Here is a 17871-nt window from a genome sequence, read left to right as displayed (position 1 = left end):
CTGGGCGACAGAGCGAGACTCCGTCTCAAAAAAAAAAAAAAAAAAAAAAAAAAGAAACCCTAAATATCCCAGCACGTTGGGAGGTCAAGGTGGGAGGCCAAGGTGGGAGGACTGTGAAGCCAGGAGGTGGAGGCTGCAGTGAGCTATGATCATGCCCCTGAACTCCAGTCTGGGCAATGGAGCGAGACTCTGTCTCCAGCAACCCTGTGTTCTTAGGACAGGACCCTGAACGCTCTGAGGGGGCCGAGGGGAGGGGCCTAACCAGCTTCTCCAGGGCCACTGTCCTGAGTTTCACTAAGCAGTAGCCGCCAGGACAGCACAGCGGCTCAGTCCAAGCCACACCCCACTCCCAAGCAAATCAAATCACTCCCGAATTTCAAAGGAACTCTGAAAGACACAACCATTTTCCCTGGTTCCCCAAGTCAGAATGTGATAAGCTGGGACGGTGGGTCCCAGTTCCATTTCTAGAAGGGAGATGACAGAAGAGAACCATCTCGCCAAGGCAAAGGCAGTGCCTTAAAAAGATGACTCGGCGAGCGCGGTGGCTCATGCCTGTAATCCCAGCACTTTGGGAGGCCGAGGCGGGCGGATCATGAGGTCAGGAGATCAAGACCAAAACCCCGTCTCTACTAAAAAATACAAAAAATTAGCCGGGCGTGCTGGCGGGCGCCTGTAGTCCCAGCTACTCGGGAAGCTGAGGCAGAACAATGGCGTGAACCCGGAAGGCGGAGCTTGCAGTGAGCCGAGATCGGGCCACTGCACTCCAGCCTAGGCCACAGAGCCAGACTCCCGTCTCAAAATAAAAAAAATAATAAAAAAAAAGACGATGACTTTTTTTTTTTTGAGACAGAGTCTCACTCTGTCGCCCAGGCTGGAGTGCAGTGGCGTGATCTCGGCTCACTGCAACCTCTGACTCCCGGGTTCAAGGGATTCTCCTGCCTCAGCCTCTTGAATAGCTGGAATTACAGGCGCCTGCCACCGAGCCTGGCTAATTTTTGTATTTTTAGTAGACACGGGGTTTCACCATGTTGGCCAGGCTGGTCTCGAACCCCTGACCTTGTGATCCGCCCGCCTCAGCCTCCCAAAGTGTTGGGAGTACAGGCTTGAGCCACCACGCTCAGCAAAGACAATGACTTTTAAAATAAACTGAGAAACAAAACAGGCAGCAGAGAGCACAAGTGCTTTGTCTCACTATGACCCTGGGAACAAGAGGCTGGGGAGGGCGGGGACTGGGACCCCAGCTGGCCCCTCCAGAGCTGTTAGGAAGGCCTGCTTTACTGCTCAGTGTTGTGGAGTGCCTTCCTTGCAGAGGCCAGGGCTGTGGATACAGAATTCTGAGATTGTATAAACAGTGAAAAAAATGGGAAAAGTAATAGGAACACTGGTCTCAAAGAAAAACAGCAGCCAGGGCCGGGTACGGTGGCTCAGGCCTGTAATCCCAGCACTTTGGGAGGCCAAGGCAGGCAGATCATGAGGTCAGGAGATTGAGACCAGCCTGGCTAACACGGTGAAACCCCGTCTCTACTAAAAATATAAAAAATTCGCCGGGCGTGGTGGCGGGCGCCTGCAGTCCCAGCTACTTGGGAGGCTGAGGCAGGAGAATGGCGTGAACCCGAGAGGCGGAGCTTGCAGTGAGCTGAGATCGCGCCACTGCACTGCAGCCTGGGCGACAGAGCGAGACCCTGTCTCTGCAGAAAATAAAGTCGAAGCATAAAATGTTTACAGTAGCCTTTCCCATGTGTGGCTGCATGTGAGGGGCTGTCACCTCAGCTTCCGCCACCAGGGGATGACTATGTCGAAGGGAGGCCTCTGTGAAATGCTAGGCGTCCGCGGCTCCCGCGTGTGGTCAGTGCTGACGCTCCCATCACTGCTTTCTAGCACAGGAGCCGGGACCTGGACGTCCACAGCCGGTGGAGCCTCCAGTGCTCTCTGACTTACGCCCTTCCCAGGGGGGTCTGGGGTCCACAGGACACCGCCATGGACCGGCTGACATAACCAACAAGGCTGGGGCTTTTCTCTTCCCCAGCGAGATTTTCCCACGACCGGCTCAGCATCTGCCCCATCCCGCGCACCGCCACGAACAGAAGCACCAAAGCCTGGCCGGGGGCCTCGGGGGGGCTGAGCGCACAGCTGTGGCTCGGCATAAAGAGACTCGTTCAGAGCTGGCACAACTCAACAAGAGGCCTTCAGTCAGCGGATTCCCGGCCTCAGCAAACCCGGGGCGGAAGCAGCTCTTCCCATGACAGCACCGAGGTTCTGTGGAAAAGGTCGTTTGATGGATGCTGCCTTTGGGCTCAAGTCACTCAAAACGGTGTCTCTGTCTTCAGTGCAAAAGGCAACCCCAGCAGAGCGGGCGGCACCGTCCTCGGTGGTCCTGCGGGCTCCGTGAAGCAGAGCGGGCGGCACCGCCCTCGGTGGTCCTGCGGGCTCCGTGAAGCAGAGCGGGCGGCACCGCCCTCGGTGGTCCTGCGGGCTCCGTGAAGCAGGAGCGGGCGGCACCGCCCTCGGTGGTCCTGCGGGCTCCGTGAAGCAGGAGCGGGCGGCACCGCCCTCGGTGGTCCTGCGGGCTCCGTGAAGCAGGAGCGGGCGGCACCGCCCTCGGTGGTCCTGCGGGCTCCGTGAAGCAGGAGCGGGCGGCACCGCCCTCGGTGGTCCTGCGGGCTCCGTGAAGCAGGAGCGGGCGGCATTGCCCTCGGTGGTCCTGCGGGCTCCGTGAAGCAGGAGCGGGCGGCATTGCCCTCGGTGGTCCTGCGGGCTCCGTGAAGCAGGAGCGGGCGGCATTGCCCTCGGTGGTCCTGCGGGCTCCGTGAAGCAGGAGCGGGCGGCACTGCCCTCTGCCTGCGGGCTCCGTGAAGCAGGAGCGGGCGGCACTGCCCTCTGCCTGTGGGCTCCGTGAAGCAGGAGCGGGCGGCACTGCCCTCTGCCTGCGGGCTCCGTGAAGCAGGAGCGGGCGGCACTGCCCTCTGCCTGCGGGCTCCGTGAAGCAGAGCGGGCGGCATTGCCCTCTGCCTGCGGGCTCCGTGAAGCAGAGCGGGCGGCATTGCCCTCTGCCTGCGGGCTCCGTGAAGCAGGAGTGGGCGACACTGCCCTCTGCCTGTGGGCTCCGTGAAGCAGAGCGGGCGGCACTGCCCTCTGCCTGCGGGCTCCGTGAAGCAGAGCGGGCGACATTGCCCTCTGCCTGCGGGCTCCGTGAAGCAGAGCGGGCGGCATTGCCCTCTGCCTGCGGGCTCCGTGAAGCAGAGCGGGCGGCATTGCCCTCTGCCTGCGGGCTCCGTGAAGCAGAGCGGGCGACATTGCCCTCTGCCTGCGGGCTCCGTGAAGCAGAGCGGGCGGCACTGCCCTCGGTGGTCCTGCGGGCTCCGTGAAGCAGGAGCGGGCGGCACTGCCCTCTGCCTGCGGGCTCCGTGAAGCAGGAGCGGGCGGCACTGCCCTCTGCCTGCGGGCTCCGTGAAGCAGAGCGGGCGGCATTGCCCTCTGCCTGCGGGCTCCGTGAAGCAGAGCGGGCGACATTGCCCTCTGCCTGCGGGCTCCGTGAAGCAGAGCGGGCGACATTGCCCTCTGCCTGCGGGCTCCGTGAAGCAGAGCGGGCGGCACTGCCCTCGGTGGTCCTGCGGGCTCCGTGAAGCAGAGCGGGCGGCACTGCCCTCGGTGGTCCTGCGGGCTCCGTGAAGCAGAGCGGGCGACATTGCCCTCTGCCTGCGGGCTCCGTGAAGCAGGAGCGGACGACATTGCCCTCGGCCCTGTGGGTTCCGTGAGGCAGGAGCGGGCGGCACTGCCCTCGGTGGTCCTGCGGGCTCCGTGAAGCAGGAGCGGGCGACATTGCCCTCTGCCTGTGGGCTCCGTGAAGCAGGAGCGGGCGGCACTGCCCTCGGTGGTCCTGCGGGCTCCGTGAAGCAGGAGCGGGCAGCACTGCCCTCTGCCTGTGGGCTCCGTGAAGCAGGAGCGGGCGGCACTGCCCTCGGTGGTCCTGCGGGCTCCGTGAAGCAGGAGCGGGCGGCACTGCCCTCGGTGGTCCTGCGGGCTCCGTGAAGCAGGAGCGGACGACATTGCCCTCGGCCCTGTGGGTTCCGTGAGGCAGGAGCGGGCGGCACTGCCCTCTGCCTGTGGGCTCCGTGAAGCAGGAGCGGGCGGCACCGCCCTCGGTGGTCCTGCGGGCTCCGTGAAGCAGGAGCGGGCAACATTGCCCTCTGCCTGTGGGCTCCGTGAAGCAGGAGCGGGCGGCACTGCCCTCGGTGGTCCTGCGGGCTCCGTGAAGCAGGAGCGGGCGGCACTGCCCTCGGTGGTCCTGCGGGCTCCGTGAAGCAGGAGCGGACGACATTGCCCTCGGCCCTGCGGGTTCCGTGAGGCAGGAGCGGGCGGGGGTCTCTCCTCTGAGCCTCCTCATGGTCCCCTGGGAGGGCACCTGGTCAACGCGGAGAAGGCCGCAGACTCACAGGACGGAGACCTCAGTGTTCACGCCGTGCCCGCACGGCACAGCCACCCACCTCACCCAAACTGTAGAGAGTCCTAAGACTCTGTGGCCAGAACCCAAGGTGTCCTGCAGATTTCTTCAAAACCCAAACCACCCACCCGTCCTTGAGCAGCCCCGAGAAGCAATGGTCAGAGCCACATCAAAGGCCACACAGCACCAAAGAGGCCACATAAAGATGCTCCACAGAGAAGCAGTGCGGCAAGCCTGGAGGCTCCAGAGGCCTCTGAAACGCATGGTGATCTCCACTTGAGGGGCAGGGCCAGCTGCCCCAGCAGAGGCGGTGGGGTCTCTGGACCTCCCAAGGACCCATCTCTGAGGTGTCTCTCCTTCGTGACACTTCAGACGTCACAGAATCTGAACTGCTCAGCCCACATCTCTGAAGACATTCTGTTCTCTGAAAACTCGACTCCCAAGACCACTTGCTGTGTGTGCAGAAGGCGGCCGTTCAGGTCTCGGTTGCTCACGCATTAGTTCCTGAACAAGCATGCTGAGAGACGACTGCAGACACGGGGGACAAGCAGCAGGAGAGGGTGAAGCATTCTCCGCAAATGCCGCAGCAACGCCGCTGAGTCCTGGACACTGTTGGGAATCTCACTTTCATCCTCTACCCTCGGAGCTTTCAGAGCCTACAGAGCACTTCTGTGGGCATCAGTCCATCTGACTTCACAGCAGCCCAGAGGCAGACGGGAACGCAGGGCACCCAGGAGAGACGGGCACCAGCCCAGGGCACTCGGGGCACCCAGAAGAAATGGGCGCCAGCAAGGGGAATGCGGGCACCCAGGAGAAACACGTGCCAGCACGGGGAACACAGGGCACGCAGGAGAGACGGGCACCAGCACAGGGCACGCGGGGCACCCAGAAGAGATGCACGCCAGCCCAGGGCCAAAGCCCTCAGCAGAGTCCACCACCAGCGACAGGTGCAGTGACACTGTAAACCGCAAGGCACACAGCACTGCTGCACTGATCCGGCCAAATGCACTGCTCGACCTGACCCTGAGGACATGTCACAGCTCCAGAGACTGACATTCCTGAACGTCACTGGCCTGTACAGAGTGTCACAGTCACCAAAGACAAACACCAAGAAACAGTGGAGTCTGCCTGTAATCCCAGCTACTCGGGAGGCTGAGGCAGGAGGATCACTTGAGTCAAGGAGTTCAAGACCAACCTGGGCAACACAGCAAGACCCTGCCTCAGAAAACAAGACCAAGAAATGACACAGGACGGGAAGAGACCGAGGAGACCGAACATCCACGTCGGGGAGCGGAAGCACCCATGGATGGGTCTGGGGGACAGTCACAGACGCCGTGGCCTGGGGCTCGCAAGTACCCGTGGATGGGTCTCGGGGGCAGTCATGGACACCGTGGCCTGGTCCAAACCTGCAGACCACGTACGTCATGGTCAGCCTTTGGGGAGCTCGCAGGAAGGCATCAAAGAACACTCCGATCGACCGGGCGCGGGGCTCACGCCTGTAATCCCAGCACTTTGGGAGGCCGAGGCGGGCGGATCACGAGGTCGGGAGATCGAGACCACCCTGGCTAACACGGTGAAACCCCGTCTCTACTGAAAATACAAAAATTAGCCGGGCGTGGTGGTGGGCGCCTGTAGTCCCAGCTACTCGGGAGGCTGAGGCAGGCGAACGGCGTGAACCCGGGAGGCGGAGCTTGCAGCGAGTGGAGATCACATCACTGCACTCCAGCCTGGGCGACTGAGCGAGACTCCGTCTCAAAAAAAAAAAAAAACACTCTGACCACCGTGGCAACGCTTCTGTAAGTCTAAAGGGATTTCGCAATGAGAGGTGAAGCAAGTTCCCCCTTAGCTGAGTGGTCAGAACTGGGCTGTGCAGGCGCTAAGACACACGACTCCAAGCAGCCACAGGCAACAAAGAAAAGAGCAAGTCAACAGTTCTCTTGGAGCCAGATCACTTGGGGAAAAAAGTCTCCCTCATCTACGATACCTAAAATGTAACTAGAATTCTGATTAAAAATACACCTTACAAAGCAGAGACTTCAAAAAGACGCTTGTACTTATGTAAACACAGCCCAATTCACAACAGCCCACGTGTCCACCGACGGGCGAATCAACAAGAGGCAGCTTCTACGCACCAGGCAGCATCGTTCAGCCTCAAGGAGGAAGGAAATCCTGACACGTGCCCAGCACTGACGGCCCCTGGAGATGTTATGTGCGTGAAAGAAGGCGGAGAGCAAAGGACAGACACCGCAGGACTCCAGTTCTATGAGGTCCCTACGACTGTCACTCAGAGACAGACAGCGGGACACAGGCTGCAAGGGGCTGAGGATGGAGAATGGGGAGGGCTCAATGGGGCCAGGTTTTTGGTTTGAAGAGAAAGTTCTGGAGACACACGGTGGTGGTGGTTGCTCAACAGGCGAATGTACTTAATGCCGATGAACTTCAGAATGATTAAAATGGTAAATTTATGTGAATGTATTTTTTAAATTGTTTTGTAGAGACAGCGTCTCGCTGTGTTATCCAGGCTGCAGTGCAGAGGCTGTTCACAGGCAAGACCATCGCACAGTACACCACCGAGCTCGGGCTCCAGCACTCCTTCTGCCTCCGCCTCCCCAACAGCCGGGAACACAGGCACCGCCAAGCTTGGCTATCTGTATATTTTACCACAACAATATCCACATTAAAAAAAAATAATAATAATCTTGCAAAAGTAGGTCAGGAGAAAGATAGTTCCAGGTCACCTTTACTGGGTCAGCTCCATTTAAAAAAAAAAATTGTCAAAGCCAGACCAGAAGTCATCTTCACGGGGTCACAACATGTGGGGCGCCTCCCTCGCCGCAGTGCAGCGCGCTGATGCTCTGCTGGGCCCTCTAACCAGAGTCTCACCTTCTCCGGGGGCACAGGGAGAGGCGTGGCGGCACAATCACACAGACCCATTACAGACCTAAAGACAGGAGCGGCGCAGTCAGACCGACCCATTACAGACCTAAAGACAGGAGCAGCGCACTCAGACCGACCCATTACAGACCTAAAGACAGGAGCGGCGCAGTCAGACCGACCCATTACAGACCTAAAGACAGGAGCAGCGCACTCAGACGGACCCATTACAGACCTAAAGACAGGAGCGGCCAGTCAGACCGACCCATTACAGACCTAAAGACAGGAGCAGCGCACTCAGACCGACCCATTACAGACCTAAAGACAGGAGCAGCGCACTCAGACCGACCCATTACAGACCTAAAGACAGGAGCGGCGCAGTCAGACCGACCCATTACAGACCTAAAGACAGGAGCAGCGCACTCAGACGGACCCATTACAGACCTAAAGACAGGAGCGGCCAGTCAGACCGACCCATTACAGACCTAAAGACAGGAGCAGCGCACTCAGACCGACCCATTACAGACCTAAAGACAGGAGCGGCCAGTCAGACCGACCCATTACAGACCTAAAGACAGGAGCAGCGCACTCAGACCGACCCATTACAGACCTAAAGACAGGAGCGGCCAGTCAGACCGACCCATTACAGACCTAAAGACAGGAGCGGCCAGTCAGACCGACCCATTACAGACCTAAAGACAGGAGCGGCACCAGCTGCTCCAGAACCTGTCTAGCGGTCTTTCTGGGTTTTGCTGGAAAGCCCCTAAAAAACAGTAATAATGCAAAAAAAGGCTGGGTGCCGAGGCTCATGCCTGTAATCTCAGCTCTTTGGGAAGCTGCGGCAGGCCGACCGCCTCAGGTCAAGAGTTGAAGACCAGCCTGGCCAACATGGTGAAACCTCGTCTCCACTAAAAATACAAAAATTAGCCGGGTGTGGTGGCACGTGCCTGTAATCCCAGCTACTTGGGAGACTGAGGCAGGAGAATCGCTTGAACCTGGGAGGCGGAGGTTGCAGTGAGCCGAGATCGTGACATGTACTTCACCCTGGGCAACAAGAGTGAGACTCCATCTCAAAAAAATAAAAAGATTACATCTGACATACCGCTTCTATTCCTACTTATCTTTTATACTATTGCCTTGACGTTTTTTAAATTAAAAGTTGTGCTTTTTTTTTTTTTTTTGAGATGGAGTCTCCCTCTCTCACCCAGGCTGGAGTGCAATCGTGAGATCTCGGCTCACTGCAACCTCCACCTTCCGGGTTCAAGCGATGCTCCAGAGCAGCGGGGATTACAGGCACCCGCCATCATGCCCGGCTGATTTTTGTATTTTTGTAGAAACGGGGTTTCAGCATGTTGGCCAGGCTGTTCATAAAATCTGGACCTCCGTGGTCTGCCTGTCTTGGCCTCCCAAAGTGCTGGGATCATAGGTGTGAGCCACTGTGCTGGGTCTAAAAGCTGTGTTTCTTTTTTTTTTTCTTGAGACGGAGTCTCACTCTGTCCCCTAGGCCGGAGTGCAGTGGTGCGATCTTGGCTCGCCACAACCTGCTCTGAAAGACATCAGAAAACCTTCTCTGATGGTGCAATGGGGGTGGGGTGCACGAGCACTGACCGTCCATTTCTACCAGAAGCTGGTTGAGCGTCTGCTCCTCCTCCGTGTTGGAGAAGCCGGACATGGTGGTGGAGCGCTTCTTGCCCACCGCGTCAATCTCGTCGATGTGGACGATGCAGGGGGCCCGGGCTCGGGCTTCCTTGAAGAGGCTTCGCACGCGGGCAGCGCCGAGGCCTGAGGACACAGAGAGAACCGGGAAGTGGGCAGACAATAGAAAACAAAGCCTCCTCCCGTACCCGGGCCAGACAAAGTTCTACACAAAGGACAACTAAAGCTACCAGCCCCATCCCCTGCAAACAGACACACGGCAGCTGCTCGCGGGGGCCCCTGGCCACCCCTCAGGGTTCACACGCACCGTGCTGGCCCCCCCAGGCCACAAGTGACAGCGGCTTTGAAGCAAACACCACATGCTCCGCAGACAAAACCCCTCCTCTAACCCAGACCTCGCTTTCCTTCCCTACTCCCCGGCCCACCTGTTTCCCTTTCAGACCAGCCACCAGAGGAAGGACATGTGAAAGGAGCCAAGTGGTCAGCCAAGTCCACCCGCAGCCCCCAATCACAGCACCTACCTCCAATGACCTCCACGAACTCTGGGCCGGCCATCGCCAGGAAGGGCACCTGAGCCTCCGTGGCCACCGCCTTGGCCAGCAGCGTCTTCCCACAGCCGGGGGGACCGAGCAGCAGTGCGCCCTTTGGGACCTTGGCGCCAAGCTGGAGGAAGCGCTCTGGGCTCTGGACGGCAGCAGATGATGTGACACTAACCACGTGGGGTTTCATTGTTTTGTTTTTTTTTTGAGGTAAGGTCTCTCTGGGTCATGCAGGCTGGAATGCAGTGGGTGCCCTGAGAGCTCACTGCAGCCCTGCAGCCTCAACGTCCTAGGTTCAAGCTATCCTCTCACCTCAGCCTCTCAAGTAGCTGGGACTACACAGGCATGTGGCACCATAGCCAGCTACTTTTAAAGATTTTTTGCAGGCCGGGCGCAGCAGCTCACACCTCGAATCCCAGCATTTTGGGAGGCCGAGGCGGGCAGAGAGCCTGAGATCAGGAGTTCGAGACCAGGCTGGCCAAAATGGAGAAACCCCGTCTCTACTAAAAATACAAAAATTAGCCATGCACGGTGGTGGGTGCCTATGATCCCAGCTACTCGGGAGGCTGAGGCAGGAGAATCACTTGAACTGGGGGAGTTGGAGGTTGCAGCGAGCCAAGATTGTGCCACTGCACTCCAGCCTGAGTGACAAAGTGAGACTCTGTCTCAAAAAAAAAATTAATTAAATAAAAAAATTTTTTGCAGAGACAGGGTCTCCCTGTTGCCCAGGCTGTCCTACTCCTAGGCTCAAGCACTTCCCCTGCCTCAGCCCCTCAAAGTGCTAGGACTATGGGTGTGACCCACTGCACCAGGCCTGTAGAGGGAATGTTTAAGTAATGCACATGAAAGGCAGCTCATGTGCCGCCACCAACTGGCTACAGGGTTTATGGGGTTCTGGAAAAAGCACAGACCTCTGCAAAGGATGAAGGGCCCAGGATGGCTAATGGCACAGTAGGCATGGGCCTTGGCAGTCTCCGCTTGGCTGAACCATGTGCCAGGGGCTTGTGCTGCTGGTTGAACAGGAACCAGCACCTGCCTGGCGTCTCCATGGGACATGTAGAGGTCACCACCAACCCATGACACATAATCAATGGAATTCCAGGTCCCACAGGAGCCCTTCTGGGAGAGAAGGAAGGCTGGTGTCTGCCCACTCCTCCCTCCTGGTCTGTGCTGCTCTCACCTTCAGATAATCCACAAACTCGCGGACCTCCTGTTTGGCTTCGTGCATTCCTGCCACGTCTTTGAAGCTGACTCCTTTCCCCGTCTTCCCATCCACAATCGTGAAACGAGCCATTTTAAGCTGATTCTGTGCAGAAAGAACAAAGCGCAAGGAGCTGTGCCAAGTGAGGAAATCAGCAGCACAACGCAAGAGCTCACCCACACACCTCAGCCACGCCAGCCCCACGTCTCCATCCCAGGATCCCAAGGCTCCACTTGTGTCAGACTGACAAGGCTCATGGGTCGGTCTTCAGGCACAGAAGGGAAATGTTTCATGTCATTAATTAGTAAGAAAATTGTCTAGCAAGTTGCCTTAAAAAAATTATTCCTGGCCGGGCGTGGTGGTTCACGCCTGTGATCCCAGCACTTTGGAAGGCCGAGACGGGCGGATCATGAGGTCAGAAGATTGAGACCATCCCGGCTAAGACGGTGAAACCCCGTCTCCACTAAAAATAAAAAAAAAATTAGCCAGGCCTGGTGGCGGACGCCTGTAGTCCCAGCTACTCAGGAGGCTGAGGCAGGACAATGGTGTGAACCTGGGACGCGGAGTTTGCAGTGAGCTGAAATCACACCACTGCACTCCAGCCTGGGCGACTGAGCGAGGCTCCATCTCAAAAAAAAAAAAAAAATTATTCCTGGTCAGGTGCGGTGACTCACACCTGTAATCCCAGCACTTTGGGAGGCCGAGGCAGGTGGATCACCTGATGTCAGGAGTTGGAGACCATCCTGGCCGACATGGTAAAATCCTGTCTCTACTAAAAATACAAAAATTAGCTGGGTGCAGTGGTGGGAGCCTGTAATCCTAGCTACTAGGGAGGCTGATGCAGGAGAATCGCTTGAACCCACAAGGCAGAGGTTGTAGTGAGCTGAGATTACGCCACTGCACTCCAGCCTGGGGGACAAAAGCAAAACTCCATCTCAAAAAATAGAAAAACAAATTATCCCCAAATTAGCCGGGTGTAGGGGTGCACGCCTGTAATCCCAGCTACTCAGGAAGCTGAGGTAGGAGAATCACCTGAGCCTGGAAAGTTGACCCTCAAGTGAGCCAAGATCACACCACTGCACTCCAGCCTGGTAACAGTGAGACTATCTCAAAAAAAAACAAAAAACAAACAAAAAGAACAACCTTCCACACAAACTAATTTAACATCTTTTGCATAAACCGCCTTTTTGTTTCTTTTTGAGATAAGGTCTCACTCTGTCACCCAAACTGGAGCACTGTGACAGGATCTCAGCTCACTGCAACGTCGACCTCCTGGGTTCAAACGATCCTCCCACCTCAGCCTCCTGAGTGCCCGGGACCACAGGCGCCACCACCAGGCCTAAGTGGAAACAAGGTGGGACAGTGTGGGCCCTGCTTCCTCCCTGCTGGTAACTCCCCAGGCCCAAAGCCGAAGGGAGGGGGTGCCACACAAGGAGCGTGCATTCCATGATAAACGCCGCAAGATAAGGTTTCTCAAGTGTATTAAGGTTGTTTTTTTTTTTTTTTTTTTTTTGAGACAGAGGCTTGCTCTGTCTCCTAGGCTGGAGGGCAGTGGTGTGATCTCGGCTCACTGCAAGCTCCGCCTCCCAGGTTCACGCCATTCTCCTGCCTCAACCTCCCCAGCAGCTGGGATTACAGGCGTCCGCCACTACTCCTGGCTAATTTTTGTATTTTGTATTTTTAGTAGGGATGGGTTTCACGATGTTGGCCAGGCTGGTGTCGAACTCCTGACCTCAGGTGATCCACCCGCCTTGGCCTCCCAAAGTGTTGGGATTACAGGCGTGAGCCACCCGTGCCAGCATTCTTTTTTTTTTTTTTTTGAGATGGAGTCTCGCTCTGTTGCCCAGGCTGGAGTGCAGTGACGTGATCTCGGCTCACCACAACCTCCACCTCCCAGGTTCAAGAGATTCTCCTGCCTCAGCCTCCCGAGTAGCTGGGATTATAGGAGCCTGCCACCACACCCGGCTAATTTTTTTTTTTTTTTAAGGAGAGACAGGGTTTCTTCATGTTGGTCAGGCTGGTCTCGAACACCTGACGTCAGGTGATCCACCCACTTTTGCCTCCCAAAGTGCTGAGATTTCAGGTGTGAACCACTGTACCTGGCCTAAGGTTGTTCTTTTAAAGACAACCTGGCCATGTGAGGTGGCTCATGCCTATAATCCCAGCACTTTGGGAGGCCAAGGCAGGCAGATCACGAGGTCAGGAGATTGAGACCATCCTGGCTACGGTGAAATCCCGTCTCTACTAAAAATACAAAAAATTAGCCGGGTGTGATGGTGGGCGCCTGTAGTCCCAGCTACTCGGGAGGCTGAGGCGGAAGAATGGCGAGAACCTGGGAGGCGGAGCTTGCAGTGAGCCGAGATCGCGCCACTACACTCCAGCCTGAAAGACAAAGCAAGACTGTCTCAAAATAAATAAATAAATTGGCCAGGTGTGACGGCTCACGCCTGTAATCCCAGCACTCTGGGAGGCCGAGGCGGGCGGATCATGAGGTCAGGAGATCGAGACCATCCTGGCTAACATGGTGAAACCCGATCTCTACTAAAAATACAAAAAATTAGCAGGGCGTAGTGGCGGGCGCCTGTAGTCCCAGCTACTCGGGAGGCTGAGGCAGGAGAATGGTGTGAACCCGGGAGGCAGAGCTTGCAATGAGCCAAGATCGTGCCACTGCACTCCAGCCTGGGTGACAGAGCGAGACCGTCTCAGGAAAAATAAATAAATAAATAAATAAAAAATAAAGACAACCTTTAAAATTCCTCAGATTCTTCGCTAGTTGGAAATAAAGGGGAAAACAGTCTTTGGTGATCATAAAAAAAAATGCAGATTTGGCCGGGTTGGTGGCTCCAGCACGTTGGGAGGCCGAGGCAGGCAGATCACCCAAGCTCAGTAGTTCAAGACCGGCCTGGCCAACATGGTGAAACCCTATCTCTATAAAAATACAAAAATTAGCCAGGCATGGTGGCCCACACCTGCAGTCCCAGCTACTCAGGAGGCTGAGTTAGGAGGATTGCATGAACCCAGGGGGTGGAGGTTTCAGTGAGCAGAGATCATGCCACTGCACTCCAGCCTAGGCAACAGAGCGAGACTCTGTCTCAAAAAAAAAAAAAAAAAAAAAAAAAAAAAAAAAAAAAAAAAAAAAAGAAAAGAAAGGCCGGGTGCAGTGGCTCACGCCTATAAACCCAGCACTTTGGGAGGCCGAGGTGGATCACCTGAGGTCGGGAGTTCGAGACCAGCCTGACCAACATGCTGAAACTCCGTTTCTACTAAAAATACAAAATTAGCCGGGCGTGGAGGCACATGCCTGTAATCCCAGCAACTCGGGGGGCTGAGGCAGGAGAACTGCCTGAACCCGCGAGGCAAAGGTTGTGGTGAGCTGAGATCACGCCAATGCACTCCAGCCTGGACAACAAAGGCGAAGCTCCGTCTCAAAAATAAAAAAAGAAAAGAAAAATGCAGATTCAACTGCCCTGTCATCTCACATGGCTCAGGCACCCCAGAGTTAGGGTGAGAGGCCCTCAGGCAACACTGGTTACTACACGCCTTACAGCCAGCCCGTGGGAAGGGAAGGGGAGCTGCTGCCTCGCTGTGGCTTCAGGCTGCCCCTGCCACGGGTGTTCCCTGCGTGTTTATCGTGCAGCTCACAGCAAACACAAAGCAGAAAAAGAGTTCAGAGGGCTCTGACTGACAGAACTTACAAAAGCACTGAATCCACCTTCCCTGCCAGTCATTCCGGCCAGACGGAAAACACACCACAGGATGGCCAGGCCCACCGCTGTCATCCCCACGGAGTACAGGGCGCTGCCGGAAGAAAGAGAGGCAGGCACAGGCTCAGAGAGTGTCACGTGACAGACACATGTTTCCAAGTCAGAACCACCGCTGGCAACGCTTCCAAGACGAGACGAGGAGTCCCCACCTGTGGGACCGATGCACAGATTAAAACGGTTGTGGAAATGGGTTCTCTTGTCTCGTTCTCGCTGACTGTGCTCTGACATGAAAGTTTCCCAAATGGTCCGACTGAGTGTGCAAATGCTGGAGATACCCAGTGATCTAGCCAGCCCTGTGACAATAACAACATTCTGGTTTTTCTATTTTCAGTATATTTTGTTTTCAAAAGTAAGTGATCAGTTTCAATCAGGCAGGCAAAATCGGCCTAGCAGTAAAAAGCAAATCTCAGGCCAGGCACGGTGGCTCACGCCTGTAATCCCAGCACTTTGGGAGGCTGCGGCGAGTGGATCACAAGGTCAGAAATTCGAGACCAGTCTGGCCAACATGGTGAAACCCCATCTCTACTAAAAAAATACAAAAATTGGCCGGGCGCGGTGGCTCAAGCCTGTAATCCCAGCACTTTGGGAGGCCGAGACGGGCGGATCACGAGGTCAGGAGATCGAGACCATCCTGGCTAACACGGTGAAACCCCGTCTCTACTAAAAAATACAAAAAAAAAAAAATTAGCCGGGCGCGGTGGTGGGCGCCTGTAGTCCCAGCTACTCGGGAGGCTGAGGCAGGAGAATGGCGTAAACCCGGGAGGCAGAGCTTGCAGTGAGCTGAGATCCGGCCACTGCACTCCAGCCTGGGCGACAGAGCAAGACTCCGTCTCAAAAAAAAAAAAAAAAAAAAAAAAAAAAAAAAATACAAAAATTAGCCGGGCGTGGTGGTGTGCGCCTGTAATCCCAGCTACTCGGATGGCGAAGGCAGGAGAATCGCCTGAACCCAGGAGGTGGAGGTTGCACTGAGTCAAGATCGTGCCACTGCACTCCAGCCTGGGCTACAGAGCAAGACTTCATCTCAAAAAGAAAAAAATAACAAACAAACACTGTCTCGACTAAAAATACAAAAAAACTTAGCTGGATGTGGTGGCGTGCATCTGTAGTCCCAGCTACTCAGGAGGCTGAGGTGGGAGAATCACCTGACTGTGGGAGGTCAAGGCTGCAATGAGCCGAGACTGTGCCACTGCACTCCAGCCTCGGCGACAGAGATCCTGTCTCAAAAGGAAAAAAAAAAAAAGCAAATCCCAGGACTTTCGCCCTCATACTGAAGGAGGGGCTGCCCCGGGCCTACCCCAACCCTCCATCTTCTGTACATCATCAGCCCACGAAGACGTGAGAAGCACAGCCTCAGAGCAGCAATCTTCCAGGAGCTGCTGAGTTACAGAATTAGAGGTGCGTCTTTTTTTTTTTTCCCCCTGTAGAGATGGGGTTCTCCATGCTGCCCAGGCTGGTCTCGAACTCGTGGGCTCAAGAGATCCTCCCTGCCTCAGCCTTCCAAAGTGCTGGGATTACAGGCAGAGCCACCGCACCCGGCTAGAGGTGCATTTTGATCAAAGGAGTACTTGCCAGTCACTGGCATTCTACATCTTCAGAGATTACAAGTCAACAATAAACCTCTCTGGTTTCGGCACCCATTGGCCCCTCATTTGCTCCTATTACGGAACCTGTCAGGGTCCATGGTTCTTAACTGCCCTTAGTTCCCACCTGGTCTGTTTCCCTCTCAACACTGAAATGAGAGTTTCACATTCCCATGTCTACACCTTTCCCGTTCCATTTTCCTATATGGAGAAGACAGCAACCCCAAGACATTATCAAGGTACTCCTTGACTCTCTTTTTTATTGCTAGGCTGATCTTGCCTTGCTAACTGAAACTGATCGCTTACTTCTGAAAACAAAATGTACCGAAAACAGAAAAACCTGAGCACTGCTATTGTCACGAGGCTGGCTTGTCACCAGGCATCTCCGGCACCGGCACACTCAGTCTGACCACTTGGGAAGCCTCCATCAAAGAGCACAGTCAGTGAACATTAAACAAGAATGTGAATTCAGAAGCGCCAGACAACTGAAGAAAGTGACTAAACAAACTCCAACAGACTTGCACACAGTTGGCCTCCATAGCCACGGGTTCCACCTCTACAGGATCAACCAAGCACAGAATGAAAATACGTGGGGAAAACGTGCATCTGTACTGAACATGTACAGACACATTTTTGTCATCATTGCCTGAACAATAAAGTGTAACAATGATTGAAATGGTATTTACAGGGCATTGGGTATTATTAGCAACCTACAGATGATCTGAAGCCCATCAGAGGATGTTCTCAGGTTACATGCAAGGACTCCGGCGTTTCACGTCAGGGGCTCAGGCATCCTGTGGTGTTGATATCCTTGGGAGGTCCTAGAACCAGCCCCCATGGATACCCAGGGACGACTACATTTCCAAATTTCCTGGCAGTGCATCATTCACTTCTATATATATTTAACCCTCCCACAAAAAAAGTCTAGTTAACTGTAGGCAAAGACAGTTGAGATTTTTGTTTGCAATCTGTTTCTCACGCTACAAAGCCAAGTGAGGTTTAGTTCAAGCGTCAACAAACACGTCCCACATACTTTCCAAAGAATCCTGTTCGCCTGTAGGAAACCGGGATCCTGTCTTTGGCCTCGATATTCAGCTCATCTTCAGCTGCTCGAAGCTTTTCTTCAAACTTGTCAATATTTGCAACCTGCATTCGGTACATCAAGGCTAGTCGCTGGGGGGTAGAAAAGAGACCGGACCATGAGAGACCCGCAGGGACAGACGGGCAGCAACCCCACGGTTCACAGAGCGCCTGCCTGGAACTCACGCTAACGACAGGGAGCCTGCCTGGAACTCACGCTAACGACAGGGAGCCTGCCTGGAACTCACGCTAAGGACAGAGCACCTGCCTGGAACTCACGCTAAGGACAGAGCGCCTGCCTGGAACTCGCTAAGGACAGAGCGCCTGCCTGGAACTCACGCTAACGACAGGGAGCCTGCCTGGAATTCACGCTAAGGACAGAGCGCCTGCCTGGAACTCACGCTAAGGACAGAGCGCCTGCCTGGAACTCACACTAAGGACAGAGCGCCTGCCTGGAACTCACGCTAACGACAGAGCGCCTGCCTGGAACTCACGCTAAGGACAGGGAGCCTCCCTGGAACTCACGCTAAGGACAGGGAGCCTGCCTGGAACTCACGCTAACGACAGCGAGCCTGCCTGGAACTCACGCTAAGGACAGGGAGCCTGCCTGGAACTCACGCTAACGACACTGAGCCTGCCTGGAACTCACGCTAACGACACGGAGCCTGCCTGGAACTCACGCTAAGGACAGCGAGCCTCCCTGGAACTCACGCTAAGGACAGGGAGCCCGCCTGGA

General features: G+C 55.6%; 1 protein-coding gene across 5 annotated transcripts in view; it reads right to left on the bottom strand.

The window, feature by feature from the left end:
- Window positions 1-17871, bottom strand: part of LOC105488894 (SPG7 matrix AAA peptidase subunit, paraplegin) — a 56007-nt gene that overhangs the window by 16577 nt on the left and 21559 nt on the right. For all 5 annotated transcript variants that reach the window (XM_071085129.1, XM_071085128.1, XM_071085131.1 and 2 more), the window contains 5 exons: window positions 17089-17228; window positions 14407-14509; window positions 10691-10816; window positions 9493-9655; window positions 8924-9097 (listed from right to left, as the gene is read on the bottom strand). In XM_071085129.1, the coding sequence (XP_070941230.1) occupies window positions 8924-9097; window positions 9493-9655; window positions 10691-10816; window positions 14407-14509; window positions 17089-17228 (706 nt within the window). The remainder of the gene's footprint in view (window positions 1-8923; window positions 9098-9492; window positions 9656-10690; window positions 10817-14406; window positions 14510-17088; window positions 17229-17871) is intronic.

The sequence above is a fragment of the Macaca nemestrina genome, chromosome 18 (assembly GCF_043159975.1).
Source record: "Macaca nemestrina isolate mMacNem1 chromosome 18, mMacNem.hap1, whole genome shotgun sequence".
Taxonomy (NCBI): domain Eukaryota; kingdom Metazoa; phylum Chordata; class Mammalia; order Primates; family Cercopithecidae; genus Macaca; species Macaca nemestrina.
This window is presented reverse-complemented; position numbering and strand designations above follow the sequence as displayed.